This window comes from Lampetra fluviatilis, chromosome 25, assembly GCF_964198595.1.
Source record: "Lampetra fluviatilis chromosome 25, kcLamFluv1.1, whole genome shotgun sequence".
NCBI lineage: Eukaryota > Metazoa > Chordata > Hyperoartia > Petromyzontiformes > Petromyzontidae > Lampetra > Lampetra fluviatilis.
Genome location: NC_136299.1, coordinates 304,655 through 326,007, shown reverse-complemented (window position 1 = coordinate 326,007; position 21,353 = coordinate 304,655). Strand labels below are relative to the sequence as shown.

At 52.4% G+C, this 21,353-nt stretch overlaps 1 protein-coding gene across 1 annotated transcript in view; it reads right to left on the bottom strand.

Annotated features, from left to right (window-relative positions):
* ASAH1 (N-acylsphingosine amidohydrolase 1) overlaps positions 1 to 21,353 on the bottom strand; it is a 45,815-nt gene that overhangs the window by 9,788 nt on the left and 14,674 nt on the right. Inside the window, exons 3-11 of the mRNA XM_078867952.1 lie at positions 20,332 to 20,422; positions 19,827 to 19,913; positions 17,493 to 17,571; positions 16,058 to 16,132; positions 15,060 to 15,105; positions 5,377 to 5,521; positions 4,775 to 4,829; positions 3,317 to 3,398; positions 69 to 200 (exon numbers count right to left, since the gene is read on the bottom strand). Of these exons, the coding sequence (XP_078724078.1) occupies positions 69 to 200; positions 3,317 to 3,398; positions 4,775 to 4,829; positions 5,377 to 5,521; positions 15,060 to 15,105; positions 16,058 to 16,132; positions 17,493 to 17,571; positions 19,827 to 19,913; positions 20,332 to 20,422 (792 nt within the window). The remainder of the gene's footprint in view (positions 1 to 68; positions 201 to 3,316; positions 3,399 to 4,774; positions 4,830 to 5,376; positions 5,522 to 15,059; positions 15,106 to 16,057; positions 16,133 to 17,492; positions 17,572 to 19,826; positions 19,914 to 20,331; positions 20,423 to 21,353) is intronic.

Genomic DNA, 21,353 nt, shown 5'->3' with positions numbered 1-21,353 from the left:
GGGGTGATGTGCCGGTGTACATGCGTGCACACGTGCGCGCGTGTGCGCATGTGTGCGCATGTACGCACTTCCACACGTCGAGCGTGGTCTTGCGGGCGCGCGTGATCACGCAGCCCTCCCCGGAGGCGGCGCCACCCAGGATGAAGTACGCGGGTGCCAGCATGGGCGTGTCCGTGAGCATCTTCAGAGCCTCGTCGTAGCTGGGAAAGGCAGTGACGTGTCACGCATGCTCGCCTCCGCTTGGCGACATGCACGACAGAACACGGAAAGTTAAATTTCGATATCTAGCTTCGATAGCCAATCGGCGAATGGGCACAGGTTGTCAGCCGATGAACGCCTTTGTTGCCGCCGTTCGATGATATTGAAGCGAGGAAGCGACCGAAGACAACTGCGATTAAATTACACGTTCCACGAATTCCACCGTAATAAAAACAATGTACATACAAAACCACGGCGAGTGTTCTGATGCACAATGTACAGAAGATGCCCCTCGCAGCAGATACGCAAAAGGACAAAAAAGCAGGGCTAAGCTGTCGAAACGAAGCTTTCTAACGTGTGATTAAACTCGCAGTAGATAAGGGATGAAAAATACATCACCTCACTGTGATCTGTTAAACGAGGGAACAAAAAACCCAATAACCCAGCTCTTATCTGGGAGGCATTACTGGCAGCGAGGTGAGGCGCTGTGAACACGCCGCTCAGGAAACCTAGAGGACACGTTTTACCGTCGGTTATCTGCGCGTTCCACAGCGGGCTCGTTGAGACGACTTGGCGTGGGGGTCGGGCACAACACCAACGTCATGGCAAAGCTCCAACAGGGCGCAGCGCACGCATGGTCAGGGCACCGTGGCCACCCCAGGGAACCTCCGTCACCATGAAAGTCAAATGTGGGTCATGCCGCCTCCCGTTACCCACAACAGGCTGTGGACCTCGGAATCGATACGGCTTACACGCCCTCGAATAAATGAATACATAAAACGTGGCAATATTGGCGATTCAGAATGGATTACGCGGGTCAGGTCACATAAAGTGAAATGCGCCATACACCCTCCTCCACCCGACACAGTGAATGATATAATTTCTGCCACAACCAGTGACAGCAATTATCTGAACCTGGGTCCTGGACCTCCTCTAGGTCGACTCAGCCCCAAATGAATACCTGGCGCGGTGTGTATTAAACGTCGCCACTTGGGAGACAAAGGCGGTCGAGTGTGCGTGGTGCTGGCCACCCACCTCCTCGTGTGCTGTGCCGGCCTTCACAGGTGCTACTCACTAACAGCACTTGCCCCAACAGTCTGCTAAAGACTACACAGGGATCTTTGTCTTTGGTGCTGGCCACCCGCTCACCCACCCTGTTTTCAACAGGAGTGCTAAATGACCCGAGAAGTGATTCTACTGCTATAAGCGCCACGACGTGTAGGAAGGTGATCACATTGCAAACCGAATTATAATTATTACGCCGCTTTTCAGCAGGTGTGACATGCCTGTTATTGGTGTGGATTGAAGATCAAAATCAGCGCCACATTCCTCTCTGTTGACTGGTGATCCGGGAAAGACACCGACATTTAAGGCCGAGGGTGCCGAGTTAGGGTGTCACCACAGCTCCCGGAGCTGCCGAACCTCCAACGAGGCGTGGGCATTTTTATTGAGAGTGACGCAAGTAGGGAGCGTAGTGCTCAAGTGTGCAGGAAAGCAACTGATACTTTGTGATGCTACGAGAAACTCGACCTGGAAAAGAAGACTAAAGCTGTGCAACCATCACTGGACGTGTCGCTGTGGCTCCAACACCTCACTCCACCTCTCGCAAGCTCCACGACCATCACTGGTGAATGTTAACCTAACCTAACTTTTTTCTCTCAAGACAGCTAGTTAATCCATGATGTTATTACTCGTTTTTCTATTAAATATGCACGTTAAGAAAGTCTGCTATGTTCTTAAGCTTGATAGGAAATCTCCCAGTGACATAACCTCCACATTATTCACATCGTTTCTTGCAGGAGGTTTTCCGCTTAACATCGCCTCGCTTAAAATATAAGTCCTATCTTCCAGGTGCGCAAACACCCGTCGCTAAGCGAGCGGCGACTATACGAGGCGATGTGGTCCCTGTGGATTTGCCAAACCCAGGATTGGACGGGACCTCAAGACGCTGATCCACTGTAGGGAAAAAAAAAATCTGTCGTCCTTTGGGGTGAAGAATTACTCAAGAGGTTGCGGCTGCAGTGAGTACGTTGTGCACGCGCAGAAATTTATTCCCGTCTGTGACTCCTGTTCTTTGGGTTCAAGAATAAGAATTAATACAATTTATTTATATAAAACATAGTGATGCCCTCGAGGCTCCTGCAATGTGGGCCATGGTCCAAAAAACAAAAGCAGTCCCTTCTCTTGGGCAAAAACCGGACACCCTCTGCGTAGGGCAACGTTCTCCATGGAAAGGACAAGCCAGGGCACGTCGGACGGAATCACGATGCCGTGGGAGGCCACGAGCACGACCACCAATAGCAATTAAAACCGACTCGCTCACGTTCAGACCGCACACACAACACAGCTCGCGTACCAGCTCCCAGGAACTTGGCGACAAACGCGTCCTCCGCACACGACTCAACTGGCAGCGTACGGCGTCGTGTATCGTCAGCGACTGTCTCGCTGACAAAATTCGGCGGAGGCCCGCAACAGCTACATGCGGCCACCGAGGAACGTGACGAACCGCTGCATCAAGCCAATTCGTCTGCGTCGCGCACTCAAGTCTGTTAATTCGCGGTCGCGCAATAATTTCTGAGAAGGACCGTTTTGACGATGTTCAACAATGGCAACGTAACAACACGCTGAGACACGTGTTGCTACGTTGCCTGTGATGTTATCGTATGCCGTTGAAGGAGGGTCATTGCCCGACACTTTTATTTTTATGGTCACATTGTTGTTGACGAGTGCGTCGAGTTTTTTTGATGATTGTACTTTGCGTGCGACATTGCCAATGCACCAGCAGCATCACCCAGGTAAGGCCCCACTGAGCCATATAGCTCTTTTTTCAAAAGCGACTTGACTTTGACAAATTATAGTTCAACAAAGTGGCTTATCGTGTGGTAATTTATATCAGCCAAATACTCTAAATACGTAACGTTGATTTTAAATATGGATCGAAAAACCAGAGGACCCGGAGGACAAATCCACGCGTTCACGGGGAGAGAGACAAGCAAACTCCAAATATACAGGCTGAGGCCTAAAGTTTTGATGCCGTCCTCTCTACCGGCAATGTCGAAGGGTAACTTGCGTCACACCAGCAGTGGATTGATCACGGCTGATGTGAATTGAACCTCACCTGGTTGCATTTTCCAGAACTGATCTCGTAAGGAAACTCATCCAATGGCCGTCCCTCTGCCCCAGGATCCACTCAATAATGCCTGCTCACATCCACACAGATGCACACACACACGCACACACATGCACGCACACACATGCACGCACACACACAAACACACATACGTGCACACACACGCGCACACATTCACACACACACACGCACACACTCACACATCATACGCGCACGCACACACACGAGTGAATAGCCGCACGGGAGCGCCCTTCGTGGTCAGCGTGAACATCAACCCTGTGCATTCCAGCGTGTACCTATGTAGCAATCCAGACCGATACGAGCGATGCACGCACGCATCCAACACAATTACTCGCAGATACACTACATATAAACAAGCGCCCTGTCACTATATATATGAACATACAAAGGTCCCCTGTATAGCCTGAGCAGACTTTTGGGGCAAGTGCTGTTAGCGAGCACCTATGAAGGCCGGCACGGCACACGAAAGGGTGGGTGGCCAGCACCACGCCCGACCGCATTTGTTTTTCCCTCATGTTGTTGTTTACACACCGCACCAGGTACTCATTTGAGGCTGAGTAGACCTAGGGGAGGCTAGGGACCAGTTGAGATAATTGCCACTGGTGTTGGCCGTGAGTGGGAATCATACTTGGGTCGCCGTATTTGTAGCGCAGCGCACTAACCGCGACGCCACCACTCTCCATGTATGCATCCAATAGAAATATACATTTAACACGTAACACCCTCCTCCACCCGACACAGCCAATTAATAACGTTGTCACATTTCAGGCAACCGTCTGATGATGCCGGCTGTAACCACCAGCGAAACGTCCGCACCCAATTGTGGATTGTCCGTGGATCGCTCTCCAACAACAACACCGGTGGTGCTGAAGCGGTCATAAATGTATACTATAGTTCACATGAGGAACTTTATAAATTGACTGTCAGGTGGAGGTGGGTTTTATGAAACCAGTTTTACTCATGTTATCTGACTCAAACATCTATATCTATTATCAATAAATATACATATTAAACACGTTCCTGAACGCACGCCCAAAGAGCCAAAACATCTAGAGTCCAACAACAACAGTGAACTTGTGTCTTGCATTGATTGACGTTATAGGAGCTTGGGAATTACAAAGTGCAACAATGCAAGGGAAGAAGCAGAAAGAGAAGCATTGTGACCTACAGTGTGGTGAGTGATGGGGTGAGTGTGTGTCAGTGGATGGGTGAATGTGTTGTTGTGATGTGCAGTGTGGTGAGTGAGTGGATGGGTGAGTGAGTGTGTTGTTGTGTCCTGCAGTGCAGTGAGTGATGGGGTGTGTGAGTGAGTGGATGGGTGAGTGAGCGTGGTGAGTGATCGACACGGCCACATCGGGGGATAAGAGCTGTGACACCGAGTTATCAGATCCTTCACAAAGCAGGGAGCGCGTCATCGCCACTGACCGATGTAGCCTCCGTCGATGTTGAAGCGCTCGTTCATTGTGAGGGTGAAGGCAGCCTGCGCTCACGAACACACACACACCCAGTCACATACGAACATACACACGAACACACGCGCACCCAGTCACACGCTCTAACACACGAACACATACGCACTCACTCACACACGAATACACATGCACCCAGCGACACACGAACACACGGGCGCCCAGTCTCACTCGCACCCAAAATACAAATACGAGCTGATGGGGTGGGCCAATAACCTTGGGCCTTTCTCAGCGAGGGCTGAGATTCTCGAAGTGGAACATTGCGTAGCGTGCCAGAGCTGAAGCAAATGCCTCTCCTGTTTGCGGTGTGCACAGCCCGAGGGAGGTACGTACAGGCCTCATTCCCGTCAACATCCCCACATATCACACAGCTCAAGTGATGTACGTACAGGCCTCATTCCCGTCAACATCCCCACGTATCACACAACCCGAGTGATGTGCGTACATGCCTCATTCCCGTCAACATCTCCACGTATCACACAGCTCAAGTGATGTACATACAGGCCTCATTCCTGTCAACATCTCCTACGTATCACAAAACCCGAGTGATGTACGTACAGGCCTCATTCCCGTCAACATCCCCACGTATCCGGCGAAGTTGGTTGAGCGGAACACGGTCTTTCCCGAGCGCTGAAAGTCCAGGTTGACAACGAGGGGCGCGAGGCGCGCCGGCACCATCCACGAGTTGTTTCTGGAGTCCCAGCTGCAGAGACAGAGAGACAGAGACACAGAGAGGGAGAGCGAGACAGAGAGATAGAGAGAGACAGAGATGGGGGGAGGCGCATGCACGCGGACGCCGCAGCCCGGCAGAGTATGGATTTCAACGCAGCGTGGCACGTGACATCCTCAATTTACGCACACTATAGGAGTGAAGTATTGGAAAATGACGGCAGGAAACTCCTTGACGGGAACACACTTCTTTTATTAAATCTTGACTTGTAACAATACAACGCGTGGCCTCTCTTCTTCACACCGCACTTCTCTTGACTCAGGATTCTGTGCTGCCGGCTCTCTGTGCCTCGTGTAGACTCCGCGCCTCGGCTACACTCTTCTCTCGCCTCGTGTAGACTCTGCGCCTCTGCTACACTCTTCTCTCTCTCCTCGTGTAGACTTTGCCTCTCTCTCGCTGGCTACACCGTATGCATACTCGGCTCGTGCAGACCGTTCTCTCTCGCTGGCTACACCGTATGCATACTCGGCTCGTGCAGACCGTTCTCTCTCGCTGGCTACACCGTATGCATACTCGGCTCGTGCAGACCGTTCTCTCTCGCTGGCTACACCGTATGCATACTCGGCTCGTGCAGACCGTTCTATCTCGCTGGCTACACACTATACATTACTCAGCTCGTGTAGACCTTTCTATCTCGCTGGCTACACACTATACATTACTCAGCTCGTGTAGACCTTTCTATCTCGCTGGCTACACACTATACATTACTCAGCTCGTGTAGACCTTTCTATCTCGCTGGCTACACACTATACATTACTCAGCTCGTGTAGACCTTTCTATCTCGCTGGCTACACACTATACATTACTCAGCTCGTGTAGACCTTTCTATCTCGCTGGCTACACACTATACCTTACTCTCTTCTACTCTCCATTTCTCTCCTCTCCGGGCTCTATCTCTACACCTTCGTCTTCATTCTTAGATGGTTCCACTTCTGCCCCTTGCTCCTCTGTGCATCACCTTATATACCCCTTCTTCCCGGGAGACGGAGCGGATGCGGACCTCAACGTCGGCACCGCTCCTCCGTTACCCAATCCCCACGCGCTATCCCCACGATCCGGTTCCGCTCAGCGCGTGTTTCCACTCTCCGACCAATCACACCGCGCTGCTACCCGATCACTCCCTCTGGGCGCGTCACCGGCACACAGCCAATCAGCAGCACTACCCCCACCCGCGCACTGACGCCTGCTCCTCCCCGTCAGCGCGCGTCACCACACACACACCCGTACATACGCGCTGGCACACGACATATACACCCAGCGCGTATCACCACTACATCACCCCCTCCCACATAGCTCGCAGCCGGCCCGGCTGCTAACAACAACCAACCACGACGATAAAACGACAACCAACAAAAAAAAAAACCCCATAACCCCCCGAGTGTGCCCCGTAACATAACACAACAACAACAACAACAAGAATAACTATGTACAGATTGACAATGAACGCGAAAAGTCAACAATAACACGATACGAGCAAATACGAAACGAACGCGCCCCACGTCCCTGCGACTACACGCAGTGACGAGGCGCTCCAGCTGCCCCGACTCCTCACGAGGCAGGTCATGCAAAGTAGCACGACCTGGCGCGAGTCCGTCTGGCTGGTCCATCGTATGGGGCGGGACACTGACGACCGTCCGGCGGTTCCGGCCGCTCCAGACGGCGCGGAACGGGCCTGAAAGGGCCGGCCCCGCCGCGGAGATCCGGCCGCCGGTGATCGGCAGCTGTCAGTTCCGAGACACCTGGGAGCAGATCAGGCGACAATACGTGTGGATCAGGCAGAGACATTTCCCCCTCTGGGTCGCCGGTCACGTCACACGCCCGGCCATCACGACACAAGGGGAGGCCATATGGAGGCGAGAACGGTTTCAGTCGGGAGGGGTGAACGTACCACCGGCGCTTTCCCCACTTTATCTGAACGCACTGGGGCCGTGCAACGCGCACGACCTCCACGGGTCCCCTCCACGGTCTCAACAATTTAGGCGACGTAGCCAAGGGTGCCTGAGGGCAATGCAGCCAGGCCCTGTCACCTGGTTTCCATTCATGCATGGACACCTTCCGTGCCCGCAACCGTTCATTAGCAATTTGGCGAGCCCGCGAATTAAGCCGTGCGGCCTCCCTCGCCTCTGTCAGCTTATGAATATTAAACTTAATATGTTCTGCCAAATTAGAATTAGTTCGTGGAGCGGACAGGCCAAGTTGCGTTTCTATTGGCGGGTCAGCTTCCCGACCGTACATCAAATAGAATGGGGAAAACCCCGTAGCTGCATGGGGGGCCATTCTATACGCGGCAAGGACTCCCGGGACCTGCAGGTCCCAATCTACATGTGCCTCGCACACCTGCTGGCACAGCATGGAAGTCAAGGTTTTGTGGAGTCTCTCCACCATCCCGTCAGTCTGCGGGTGGTACGGGGAGGTACGCACCTTCTTGGTACCCAACAGATCGCACACCTCTTGCAACAATTTACTCGAAAAATTTTTACCTTGGTCGGTCAGCAGGCGTTCGGGAGCCCCCTTGTCCAGGACATAGCCCTGGACGAAGGCATCCGTCACAGCCGCTGCCGACTGGTTAGCGAGAGGCCACGCCATAGGCCATCGGGTAAAGTATTCGACCCCCACTAACAAATATTTATTCCCTCTCGGCGTGACTGGGAAGGGCCCCAAAATATCGAGTGCAACGAGCTCGTTGGTACGCGAGACCTGAATAGATTGCAGCGGTGGATTAGCTGCCACGGCCGGTGGTTTACGCCTGGCGCACTCAACGCACCCCTTCAGAATATGCACCACATCACTTCCCATTCCCGGCCAGTAATAGTCACGCTGAAGCAGGGCAAGCGTCTTGTTAACTCCCAAGTGCAAGAGGCGTTCGTGTGCCGCCAAGACAACCCTCCCCCTCACAGCGGAAGGCACCACGAGTGCGTTCCGCCGGGACAAACTGTCCCATTTCAATAACACGCCCCGCTCAAGTACATAGGAGCCGGTACGCTCCTGGTCCCCCTCGGGACCCCCAACCTTGCGGCGCAATGCTAGCAGCGAGCTGTCCGCCATCTGGAGGCGGCCCCATTCGCTGAGCGACAGCGAGAGCAGCGAGTCCCGACCCTGAGAGGCAGTGGAATCATCCCCACTCGGTGCGCCCGCTGTCGCAGCCAGTGCCCCCATCTCCCCCGCAAGCGTCGGTTTACAGCGCGCCGATCCCGACAAACACGCGCATTCATCACAAGGCAACAACCGCGACAAGCAATCGGCATTCGTGTGTCGCAACCCCTTACGGTACGTAGTCGTAAACTGATAGTCCTGGAGGACTTCCAACCAACGCGACAACTGGCCCGAGGGCTGGGCGACCCTCAATGAATACTGTAGCGCCGCGTGGTCCGTTCGGACTGTAAAGTGACGACCATACAGATATGGCCTAAACTGCTGCACAAAAAAAACAATGGCAAGCAGCTCGCGACGGGTGACACAGTAGCGCTGCTCCGCCGGAGACAACACCCTACTACCGTAGGCGACAACTCTTTCGACCCCCCCAACGACTTGGGATAGCACCCCCCCAATGCCCGTGTTGCTAGCATCCGTGTCCAGCAAAAAGGGACTGGCAAAATCGGGATAACACAAGGGTGGGGCACCCACCAAGGCGTCCCGGAGGGAGCGAAACGCGGCCTCCTCCTCCGGTCCCCATTTGAACTTCACTCCTTTCGCCGTTAGAGCGTGCAAGGGTTTTGCAATAGTGGCGAAGTGCTCAACGAACCGCCGATAATAAGAAGCAAACCCGATGAAACTACACACGTCGGAAACGGACGTAGGTGTCGGCCATGAACCGACACAATCCGTCTTCGCGGGATCGGTGGAGATCCCCGAAGAATCGACAATGTGACCCAAGTATCTAACGGACCTACGAAGGAGGTGACATTTGGCCGGTTTAAATTTCAACTTAGCCGATCGCATTCGCAAGAACACCCCTCTCAATCGCCGGAGGTGTTCCTCAAACGTTTTACTGAAAACAATGACATCGTCCATATAAATCAAGCATGTATCCCACTGCAAGCCCGACAAAACCAGCTCCATAAGTCGCTGAAACGTCGCTGGAGAGGAGTGAAGTCCCATGGGTAACCGGTTAAACTGGAACAGCCCCCCTGGAGTCCGAAATGCTGTCTTAGGTTTCGACTCTTCGTCGAGCGGCAACTGCCAAAACCCCGATAACAAATCAAGAGTCGAAAAATATCGCGCACCAGACAATGCATCGAGGGACTCATCCATCCTGGGGAGCGGATACGCGTCAGCCACAGAGATCTTATTCAGGCGACGGAAATCAACGCAGAATCGCAGGGACCCGTCCTGCTTCTTAACCAGCACAATAGGCGCTCCCCACGGGCTAGAGGAGGGTGAAATAATATCGGCTTCTAGCATATCGTTAACAGCCGACTGAACATGTTCCTTCTCCACGGGACTCAGTCGGAAGGGATTTAGCCTGACCGGCGCCGCATCGCCCGTTTCAATGTGATGGTGCAACAAATCCGTGCACCCAATATCATACTTATGTTTACTGAATACATCAGAGAATTCAATGAGCAACTCGCGCAGCGCACCCAACTGCGCCGCCGACAAATCGTCCGAGGCGGCACATAACGAATGGACCCACTCAAGGTCTTCCCTTGGCTCAACGTTCCGCGCGGGGCTCGAGCCCACCTGCGCAACCAACCCATCATCCCCAGGAACCTGCGCCGCGTGAGCCAGCACGGTGCCCTGCGGGATGACAGCTGGTCGCGACCCCGCGTTCAAAACCATCACAAACGGATCCCTGTCAGCCCGCACCAAAGTGTGAGCCACCGATAAATCAAGACCCCCGACAGCCTTGTTAGAAGGACCCAAAAGCATACTCTGTCCCGAAGCCTCCCTCACCCATGGTTTTCGCAACCGGAGGGGAATCAACATCTGTGAACCCGGGGGCACTTGCACTGTCTGCGTCGCCACCGCTTGTATCGTAGCGCACGCCGTCCGAATGTCAGTAGGGCCCGTCAAAAATGAAATCCGGCGACCCGATGGCAGTTCAATGCATCGTTGATCGATAAGAATTTTAATGGGCATTTTAGCCAAAAAGTCAGTGCCCAAAAGACACGGAACTGCCAAGGAAGACGAAACGAAAACGGGTCCCGATAATTTGATATCTCCAATGCAAATGGACGCCCTAACCTGACCGATAATGCCCAACGATCCCCCATTAGCGGCGTAAAATGGCACATCCACTGGAAGCAGCGGACGACATTGGACTGGAAGAATATTATAAATGAGGTCCGATATAATAGTTGCCGATGCCCCCGTGTCCACTAACACCCTAATCTCAACCCCATCAATAGATCCCGTAACAACGGACGAACCCGCCGAAGCAGCCACAATTCTATGCCCCAATTCCGCCCATTCAATGTCTCCCTGGTCCCGGCCGAACCCCCCTCGCCGAACCGAATCCCCGAACCTTAACCGGCCCTCCTCCGCCGCAATGCGGCGTCCCATGTGTGCCGAATAAACAGGCCGAGCGTGTGAGGTGCCGCGACTTGCCGGGGATTGTAGAGATGACTTGGGCTCTCGGTCGTCGTCCAGCCGAGCTCCCATGGCGCGCTGCCGCGGAGCGCGGCACCCGGACGCCACGTGGCCCCGGAGGCCGCAGTTATAGCACGTGACGAGGGTCGGAGTAGATCTTGGTTGCTCCGACTTTCGGCCCGATCGCAGAGGCGACCGGGCCCCCGGCCTCCAGTCCCCTGGTCGTCCCGTGGCGAACGCCTCCTCTCGTGGGCTGACGACTTGGGGTTCGGCGACCACCAACCCCGGGGCTGCGACGACAGCAGCGTTGCAACCAACGCCTTGCTTCCGTTGTAGGGCCTCGTGCGCTTGAATACTCGTGGCGACTCTCAAAGAAGAAATATCAATGTCGTCAGCTGTGTTGATAGGGACCCCCAGGTCCTGCGCCAACTTGAGCAGCTGCTCCAAAACCATCGCGTCTTGGCCCTCCTCGTCCATCCGAGGGAACGCAGCATCAGCAAGAGCCAGCAACGCCGTGCGATAGGCCAGCGCGGTCTCCGTGGCCGCTTTCCGTCTTGCGTAGAACTGATGGCGGCATGTAGAGGGAGGCCCGTAGACCCTGGCCAACAAACCCAGCGCATCCTTCAGCGTGGAGCGGTCCGACTTCCGTGCAGCCCTGAAGGCCGCGAGCGCATCGTCGTCCAGCATGGCGGGCAATGCCCGCAGCGCCGTAGCATCGGACCACGCTGACATCTCTTGATGCGCCAAAAACCTTCGCTGAAATTGGCCCCAGTCTCCGCCTTCCGCCTTGAAGGCTGACAACGTGGGCAGGCGCTGCTGAAAAATGAAGTCATCCGCCTCGTGGTTCCTCTCCGCCTGTCCGTCGGTGTCTAAGATGGCGGCTCCAGCAGCAGACGTAAGATGGCGGACCCCCTCGCGCGCTGATGAAGTCGATGCGCGCGCTTGGGAACCCACCACCACGTGGCGCTCGCCGTTCCCGCCAAAAGTAGGCCCAGGCGCAATGGCGGGAATCCCCCATTCGTTTTGGCGGGAATCTGCGGGGCGACCTTGTAAAATGTCCCCCACCGTCCCCGCTCCTCCCGACGAGCTGATCTCCGCCAAGATGGACGCGGCGGCGAGCAGCAGCTCCGCCAGTCGGGAGTGCGCCTCACGAAGCCCGGCGTCTGTCCCCGGTCGCTCGGCCGGCGCCGTCGACGGACCCTGCAGCGTGGGCAAGTCCTCTTCCTCACCCCCCGCCACCAGCGGCTCCGAGTCGTCCAGGTCTTCCTCGCGGTCAATCCCGTGGGTCCTACGGGTCTTCCTCGTCTCCATACTTGGAAGCCCGTTTCACTTCTGACGCCAGATGAAGTATTGGAAAATGACGGCAGGAAACTCCTTGACGGGAACACACTTCTTTTATTAAATCTTGACTTGTAACAATACAACGCGTGGCCTCTCTTCTTCACACCGCACTTCTCTTGACTCAGGATTCTGTGCTGCCGGCTCTCTGTGCCTCGTGTAGACTCCGCGCCTCGGCTACACTCTTCTCTCGCCTCGTGTAGACTCTGCGCCTCTGCTACACTCTTCTCTCTCTCCTCGTGTAGACTTTGCCTCTCTCTCGCTGGCTACACCGTATGCATACTCGGCTCGTGCAGACCGTTCTCTCTCGCTGGCTACACCGTATGCATACTCGGCTCGTGCAGACCGTTCTCTCTCGCTGGCTACACCGTATGCATACTCGGCTCGTGCAGACCGTTCTCTCTCGCTGGCTACACCGTATGCATACTCGGCTCGTGCAGACCGTTCTATCTCGCTGGCTACACACTATACATTACTCAGCTCGTGTAGACCTTTCTATCTCGCTGGCTACACACTATACATTACTCAGCTCGTGTAGACCTTTCTATCTCGCTGGCTACACACTATACATTACTCAGCTCGTGTAGACCTTTCTATCTCGCTGGCTACACACTATACATTACTCAGCTCGTGTAGACCTTTCTATCTCGCTGGCTACACACTATACATTACTCAGCTCGTGTAGACCTTTCTATCTCGCTGGCTACACACTATACCTTACTCTCTTCTACTCTCCATTTCTCTCCTCTCCGGGCTCTATCTCTACACCTTCGTCTTCATTCTTAGATGGTTCCACTTCTGCCCCTTGCTCCTCTGTGCATCACCTTATATACCCCTTCTTCCCGGGAGACGGAGCGGATGCGGACCTCAATGTCGGCACCGCTCCTCCGTTACCCAATCCCCACGCGCTATCCCCACGATCCGGTTCCGCTCAGCGCGTGTTTCCACTCTCCGACCAATCACACCGCGCTGCTACCCGATCACTCCCTCTGGGCGCGTCACCGGCACACAGCCAATCAGCAGCACTACCCCCACCCGCGCACTGACGCCTGCTCCTCCCCGTCAGCGCGCGTCACCACACACACACCCGTACATACGCGCTGGCACACGACATATACACCCAGCGCGTATCACCACTACAGGAGTACCACAGTGGTTTCCCCCCATTAGAAAGACTCTGCCCCGCCATGTGGAATGTGGAATTTCCGTCAGACTCCGGGCAGTAAACGGGAGATGAGCACCACCTCAATGCTCGATTTTGAGCGGGAGATCGCTGAGATTTTCGACTCAATATTTCGGATTTCAACCTCATCAGCAATTCAGAAGACAACTAAAACATGTGCACTCGCATGAGAACACACGTGTCTACCTACATGTGTGTACATATGTAGTGTCAGCGGAGCGGGAGACAAGGTTCTTGACACAGCTACCGTTGCTCGTTTTCCTCGATGTGGCGGAGGCTCTTGCCAAGCACTCTCCGATTTTACATTTACATGCAAATTTCATCTCTAGCCCCGCCCATTTACCGTTGGGCTACACCCATCTCAAACCTTTATAACATCCTGCCTTAGCAGCTCTCCCACCATATATTTTTCCTGCCTCAGCAGTTATCCCGCTATATTTTCTCACCTGATGACAATTACTCGTGTTGCGATCGAAACGTCGTGATATTGTTATTCTTTTTACTATTTTTCATAATTGTTTCTATCTACGTGGCTTTACCGAAAGACCCAAAGAATATAAATTAACAACATTTCAAAGACACCATGTAGCCTGCACAGGCTGCGGGGCAAGTGCTGTTAGTGAGCACCTATTAAGGCCAGCATTGTAGAGATGGAAGCAGGGGTATGGCACGTCTCCAGTGCCAATGTGTGCACACTGCTCTCGGTACACAATTCAAACAGAGTCGACCTGGGATCAAGAACGGCACAGATAATTGCTACCGACATGAGCCATGGCCAGGAATTGAACTCAGGTCGTCAGGATCTAGGCACGAAACCCCGACCGCGGCACCTACGTAAGCAGAGCATTACATACATGTGTACAAAGACAAAGATCCCCCGTGTAGCCTGAACAGACTGTTGGGGTAAGTGCTGTTAGCAAGCATCTACGAAGGGCAGAAACGGCACACGAGGGGGTGGGTGGCCGGCACCAAGTCCGGCCACCTTTGTCTCCCTAGTGGCGATGTTTACACATCGTACCAGGTACTCATTTGAGGCTGAGTCGACCTAGAGGAGGCCCAGGACCGGTTCAGATAATCGTCAATGGTGTTGGCCATGAGCAGGGATCGAACTCGGTTACTAAACAAAAAAGCCAATTTTTTATTTATTTTACCAGGTAAGACCCACTGAGCAATGTGGCTCTTTTTCAGAAGCGACCTGGCCACAAATGATAGCTCAATGAAGTGGCTTACCACATGGACATTTATAGCAGCTAAATACTCTAAAACGCCTGTTGATTCAAAATGTGGAGGGAAAAAACAGAGAAACCTAACAAAAATCCATGTGACCACGGGGAGAACATGCAAACTCCAAATATACAGGCGCTAGGTTCGTAGTGCAGCACGTTAACCGCTATATTACCGCTCGTACACATCACACACACATACGATCACTTCATCACAGACACGAGCGGATACACTCACCCCATGAACAATCCAAAGTCCAGGTTTCTCGCGTGGTACATTTTCCCTAGGGAGGCGAGAGTCGCACGATTAGTCGGATGCTGTTGAAGCCCGTCTGCTGCTCGGGCTCAAAGAGCCCCCCCCCTCTCTCCCCCCCCCCCAAAGAAAGCCGTAGCCTCCAAAACACTGCAGCGCCCGCGCGAGCACTCCAGAATTCATGGGCAAGCGGACGGTGGAAGAACGCATTGCGGGTCAGACACGACGTCACGCTTTCACGTGAAAGCGTAAATATACTCGAGATCTTACCTTGTCTAGATATATGTGTGTGTGTGTCGCTTTATTCAAAGGCGCTTTACAGCAGATATGAAATTGTACGTAAGATGAGAGTGGTGGAGATCAAAAGTGGCGGTGTAGTGATAGGGGTTGGGGTAGTGGCAGGGGTAGTGATAGGGGTTGGGGTAGTGACAGGGGTTGGGGTAGGCCTGGCCATAGCTGGGGGGCAGGGAGTATCAGTAGAATAGCCTAGGGAGAAGAGATGGGGGTTGTTTTAAGAGAGGAACAGAAGCAGGTCAGTGAAGATAGGTTTACTCTCCAACACACTGGTGGGCTGAACTAGCAACTAATTGGCATGTTTTGTTTACATGACATACCTTACCGGTTGGCTGTGTTGGGTGGTGGTGGGTTAACGACACATTTATACTTACGCAATCTAACCCCAAAAAACACTCTTATTATGAGTATGTAACCGTACATGGAGGTTGCATGCATAGCAGGCCGAGCTGAATTCCCAGGGCTTTTATAGCTTGTTTCTATTCTATCCTTGCATAGGATACATACGTAAGAAGATATTCTACGTGATCACAAAGGCTTCCTGCTCATCTGTGTTATCAAACGCAGCGAATTTGGTCATTACCATCATCCTTTAAAAAAGCGATGATTTTAATTCCGCATGCAAATTGAGGGTAACCTCCACAGAATATCAGTGTATCAGTGCCGCTCTGTGTAAGAGGGTGGGGCACCTTTTGTGTCCATGGCGACCAACGACGTGCAGACGGTGAAAACCTCGTAGAACACATTGTAGAGAACCACCTCACCTGCGTAACGCACACACGCATGTAACACACACTCACATGCGTGTAACACACACACACACACATACGTGTGTAACACACACAAACGCGTTACACACACACACGCATAACACACACACGGAAGAAACACACACGGAACAAACGCAATAAACACGCAACACACACACACACAAGCAACAAACACACACGCATAAGACACACGCGCACAACACACAAACACGCCTAACACACACACGTGCGTAACACACACAAGCGTAACACACAGACATGTATCAAACACACACGTAACACATAAGCACAACACACACGCATGTAACGCGCACACGCGTAACACACAGACACGTAACAAACACACACGCATATAACACACGCGTACAAAACAAACACGTAACACACACACACGGTAACTTACATGTGCGTAACACACGAGCCCGAAACACACACATGCGTAACACACACACACGTAACACACACAAAGGCGTAATGCAAACGCGGGTAACTTTAAAAGTGACACTGGAAGGTTGTCCTATTTAAATGTGTGTGTGTGATGACAATGACTGTGTGTGTGTGTTGTGTGTTGATCACGTGCTATTTCCGTGCCCAGTGCAAAAGTCTAAACTAGCACGTGGTGTGTGAACGCGTTAGTATTTACACACGCACACGTGTCGCGCCGTGTCTGCATGTCCGTCATCGTGCCAGCGTCGCGGTACACCGTGTCTGTGTCCGTCACCTTGTCTGTGTGTCTGTCATTGTGTCTGTCACCATGTGTGTGTTTTTTATCGTGTCTGTGTGTCTGTCTTTGTGTGTGTCATCGTGTCTGTGTCTGTCACCATGTGTGTGTTTGTTATCGTGTCTGTGTGTCTGTCTTTGTGTGTGTTTGTCACTGTGTCTGTGTTTCTGTCATTGTGTCGATCATCATGTCTGTGTCTGTCACCGTGTCTGTCATTGTGTATGTCAGTGTGTCTGTCATGTCTGTGTGTCTGTGATCATGTCTGTGTGCCTGTCATTGTGTCTGTCATTGTGTATGTCAGTGTGTCTGTGTGTCTGTCATGTCTGTGTGTCTGTCATCATGTCTGTGTGTCTGTCATCGTGTCGGTATGCCTGTCATTGTGTCTGTCATGTCTGTGTGTCTGTCATCATGTCTGTGTGCCTGTCATTGTGTCTGTCATTGTGTATGTCAGTGTGTCTGTGTGTCTGTCATGTCTGTGTGTCTGTCATCATGTCTGTCACCATGTTTGTGTGCCTTTCATCATGTCTGTGTGTCTGTCATCATGTCAGTGTGTCTGTGTACCTGTCATCGTTTCCATGTGTGTGCCTGTCATCATATCTACGTGTGTGCGTGTGTGCGTGTGTGCGTGCGTACCCAAAGGCACCCCAGAGACTTCGGAGATCCCTTTGAGTTCATCTGCAAAAGGGGCTGGGAATGTGCTAGCGAGCGGGCCCTGCAAGACAAGCAAGCACACACACACACATTACACACATGATAGACACGCAACCTACACTCATACACACGATCACCACATACCACCTTGCATATAAAGACAAAGCTCCCCCCTATAGCCTTAATGGACTGTTGGGGCAAGTGCTGTTAGCAAGCATCTATGAGGGTCAGGGCGGTACACGAGGGGGTGGGTGGCCAGCACCATGCCTGGCTACCTTTGTCTCCCGAGAGGGGATGTTTACTACACACTGCAGCCAGGTACTCAATTGAGGATGAGTCGACTTAGGTGGAGGCCCAGGAACTGTTCAAATAATCGTCACTGGTGTTGACCGTCAGCAGGAATCGAACTCGGGTTGCCAGGTTTGTAGCGGAGCGTGCTAACCGCTACCCTACCGCTCCACACCTTGCATATATATACACACACACACACGCAATTAGACATGACACAACTGGCACACACAACTAATACGAGGTGCAGAACAAACATAATTGGCATCTAAGTCCTGATGTGTGCGAGGTGAGGTGCCATGTAGAGTGGGCATGACGCCCGTGGGCTGCAAAGAGGGGATAGGCGATTATGCGAGTGCAGTGATTACAACACTAAACTACACATTCGGTGGCCCGAGTTAGATTCCTGGCCACGGCTAACATCAGCGGTGAGTAATTACCTAAACTGCCCATGGCCCCTCATTTTACCAATCCGCACTGACCAAACTAACATTAAGACTAAACTATGTTATTTATTTTACCAAGTAATGCCCGACTGAGCTATGCAGCTCTTTTTCAGAAGCGACCTGGCCATCACAAATGGTAGCCCAACAAAGCGGCTTATCATCACGTAAACATTTATAGCAGCCAAATACTCTAAATGCGTGATGTTTCTAAATATGGAGGGAAAAACCGGAGGACCCGGAGAAGAATGCACGCGACCAAGGAGGGAAGAGAAACACGCAAACTCCAAATATACAGGAGGGGTCAGGGTCGGGATCGAACCCACAACCTCCTGTACACCAGGTGAGGTAGTTAACATCTCGCCACCATGACGCCCTTGGGGTGGTGAAGTATGGTTAAAGCGTGGGGAGGCCTTAATTCCAGCAGTGGACTGACAAAGGCCGAAATTACAATGAATTTTATTTTAAATTGGATTGTGTAGAGCCCAAAAAGAGCCACTCCTCTTATGTTCCGAAGTGAAGTGCAAATGCATATCTGTCAACCCCTTATCATACCTACCTCATTACAGACCAATTAAATCCTTAAATGTCCCCCGTGCCCTTATAAATATCAACGTTCATCCTACAAAGTCTCATCACAAGGGAGAAACACACAAAAAAAAGACAAAACATTTGTTTTTCCCGTATTGAAACGGCTGTACGCCATATGGACCTGAAAACTCAATTTCCCTGTACAAAAATACGGGGTAAACCGTATGGGTTGACAGCTATGCAAGTGCGTGCCCCTCATCCGCTGTCGGAATGTGTTTGGCCCCTGCCATAGGAATGTGTAGTCTTCACCTTGGGCTCAGGGCTGAGCTCGCTCGAACTGTGAGATACCGCACATTTACTTTGCCGGGAAGCGATATCAAGAAAACCTCTAGGGTCGCAGATTTCAATGTAAATGTAGGTTTTGTGTCAAAGTTTTATTTTGTGTAACCAGATGAGAACTTGAGAGACCCGGGATGGAGTCTCGTTCGGCAGAGTGACACAGGTCACCGACAATGACAAAAAGGAAAATAAATAAAAATTAGAAAAACAGAAGCATATCACGTGAAGAGTTGAAAATATTGGAGGACTTATCATCGATGCAGAGACGTGATATCCAGAGTGGGAGACATAATACCCAGAGTGAGATTTGGTTTCAGAGAAAGTGGGTTAATTGGATATTTTTGTCCCAGAGAGTCTAGAAGTTGGTACATGCGTGGACTTGTGTTGGTACATGCGTGGACGTGTGTTGGTACGTGCGTGGACATGTGTTGGTACGTGCGTGGACGTGTGTTGGTACGTGCGTGGACGTGTGTTGGTACGTGCGTGGACGTGTGTTGGTACGTGCGTGGACGTGTGTTGGTACGTGCGTGGACGTGTGTTGGTACGTGCGTGGACGTGTGTTGGTACGTGCGTGGACGTGTGTTGGTACGTGCGTGGACGTGTGTTGGTACGTGCGTGGACGTGTGTTGGTACGTGCGTGGACGTGTGTTGGTACGTGCACCCTCCGTGTGCTGTGCTGCAAAGTCTGTGCAGGAAGGGCAAGTGGGGTAGGTACCAGAGCGACGTCAATGATCTCCACGAGCTTCCCACTCGGGAAGAAATCTCCTGCCAGCTGCTTAATCAGGTCGACCAGCGACACCAACTGTTCACACACACAAAGACAAAGATCCCCATACAGCCTTAACAGACTTTTGGGGCGAGTGCTGTTAGCAAGTACCTACGAAGGCAGAAGTGGGTGACCAGCACCACACCGGACCACCTTTGTCTCCCGAGTGGCGATGTTGACACACCGCACTGACTACTCATTTGAGGCTGAGTCGACCTAGGGGAGGCCCAGGACCGGTTGAGATAACCCCCTCACTGGTGTTGGTCATAAACGGGAATGGAACTCGGGTCACCGAGTTCATAGCCCAGCGCTAACCTCTGCGCCACCGCTCACACAAACACGCGGTTCACCCCGTGCAACACGAAGCAAGAATGAGCCAGTGCAATCGTGAATAGAGAAAGCAATCGTGAACTAGCGCCCTTGCTCAATGCACTGGGGGGGGGGGGGCACGCACCTCGGCTTTCTTCTCGGTGATCAGCTTGGTCCAGCGCTGGGCTGGCGGGAGGTCCAAGTCGATCTTGTACCAGGGAACCTGCCCTTTGTACCTGCAATCACAGGCGCGACCATCATTCCCCGCTGAAGCTGCCAGACCTATAACCCAATCAATCGGTTGGCACCAAATAACTTAATTCCATTCATAAATTGATCTTTAGTGATACCAAAGTTGGCCCACCAGCAAGTTCACGTACAAGGAGTCTGCTTGTCCTTAAACCTGCACGTGATCATCGACTCCCCCCAAAGAGTTTTCCCCACCCAATATCTGTCAACTGGAAACCACCATCACCTCCTCCTCCTCCTACGGGTCAGAGATGGGGCCCAGCGATTAGCGCTGCGTTCGCTGCCACTCGCAGAGGCTCACAGTTCGAATTCAGCCAACACCCCCCCCCCCCCCATTATTTACTGCTGGAGAAATAACCACGACAATACCACGCGGTGGACGTTAAAGATCCCCCGACGTCCATCGCAAGAGTAGCCCATTGTGCGCTGGCGTCTGAGTCCAAATTTTCCAAAACAAACAAACACAATTGTTTTTTTATTTTATCTGGTAAGGCCCCACAGAGCTATGTAGCTCTTTTTCAGAAGCCAGCTGGCTATCACAAATGATAGCTCAACGAAGTGGCTTTTCACGTGAAAATTTACAGCAGCCAAATACTCTAAACGCGTGGGTGGGGATGGAACCCACAAAATCCTGCACACCGTGGTCGCCAGGTTTGTAGTGCAGCATGTTAACCGCTACATTAACACTCGTGCGCGTCACACACACGATCGCTAAATCACTGACACGGGTGAACACACTCACCCCATTGCCATTTACTATTTAGAAATTTTCATATTTTTACCATGTAAGGCCTACTGAGCTATGTAGCTCTTTTTCAGAAGCGACCAGGCCACAAATGATAGGTCAACAAAGTGGCTTATCACGTGGAAATGTATAGCAGCCAAATGTTGATTCTAAATGTGGAGGGAAAAATAGGA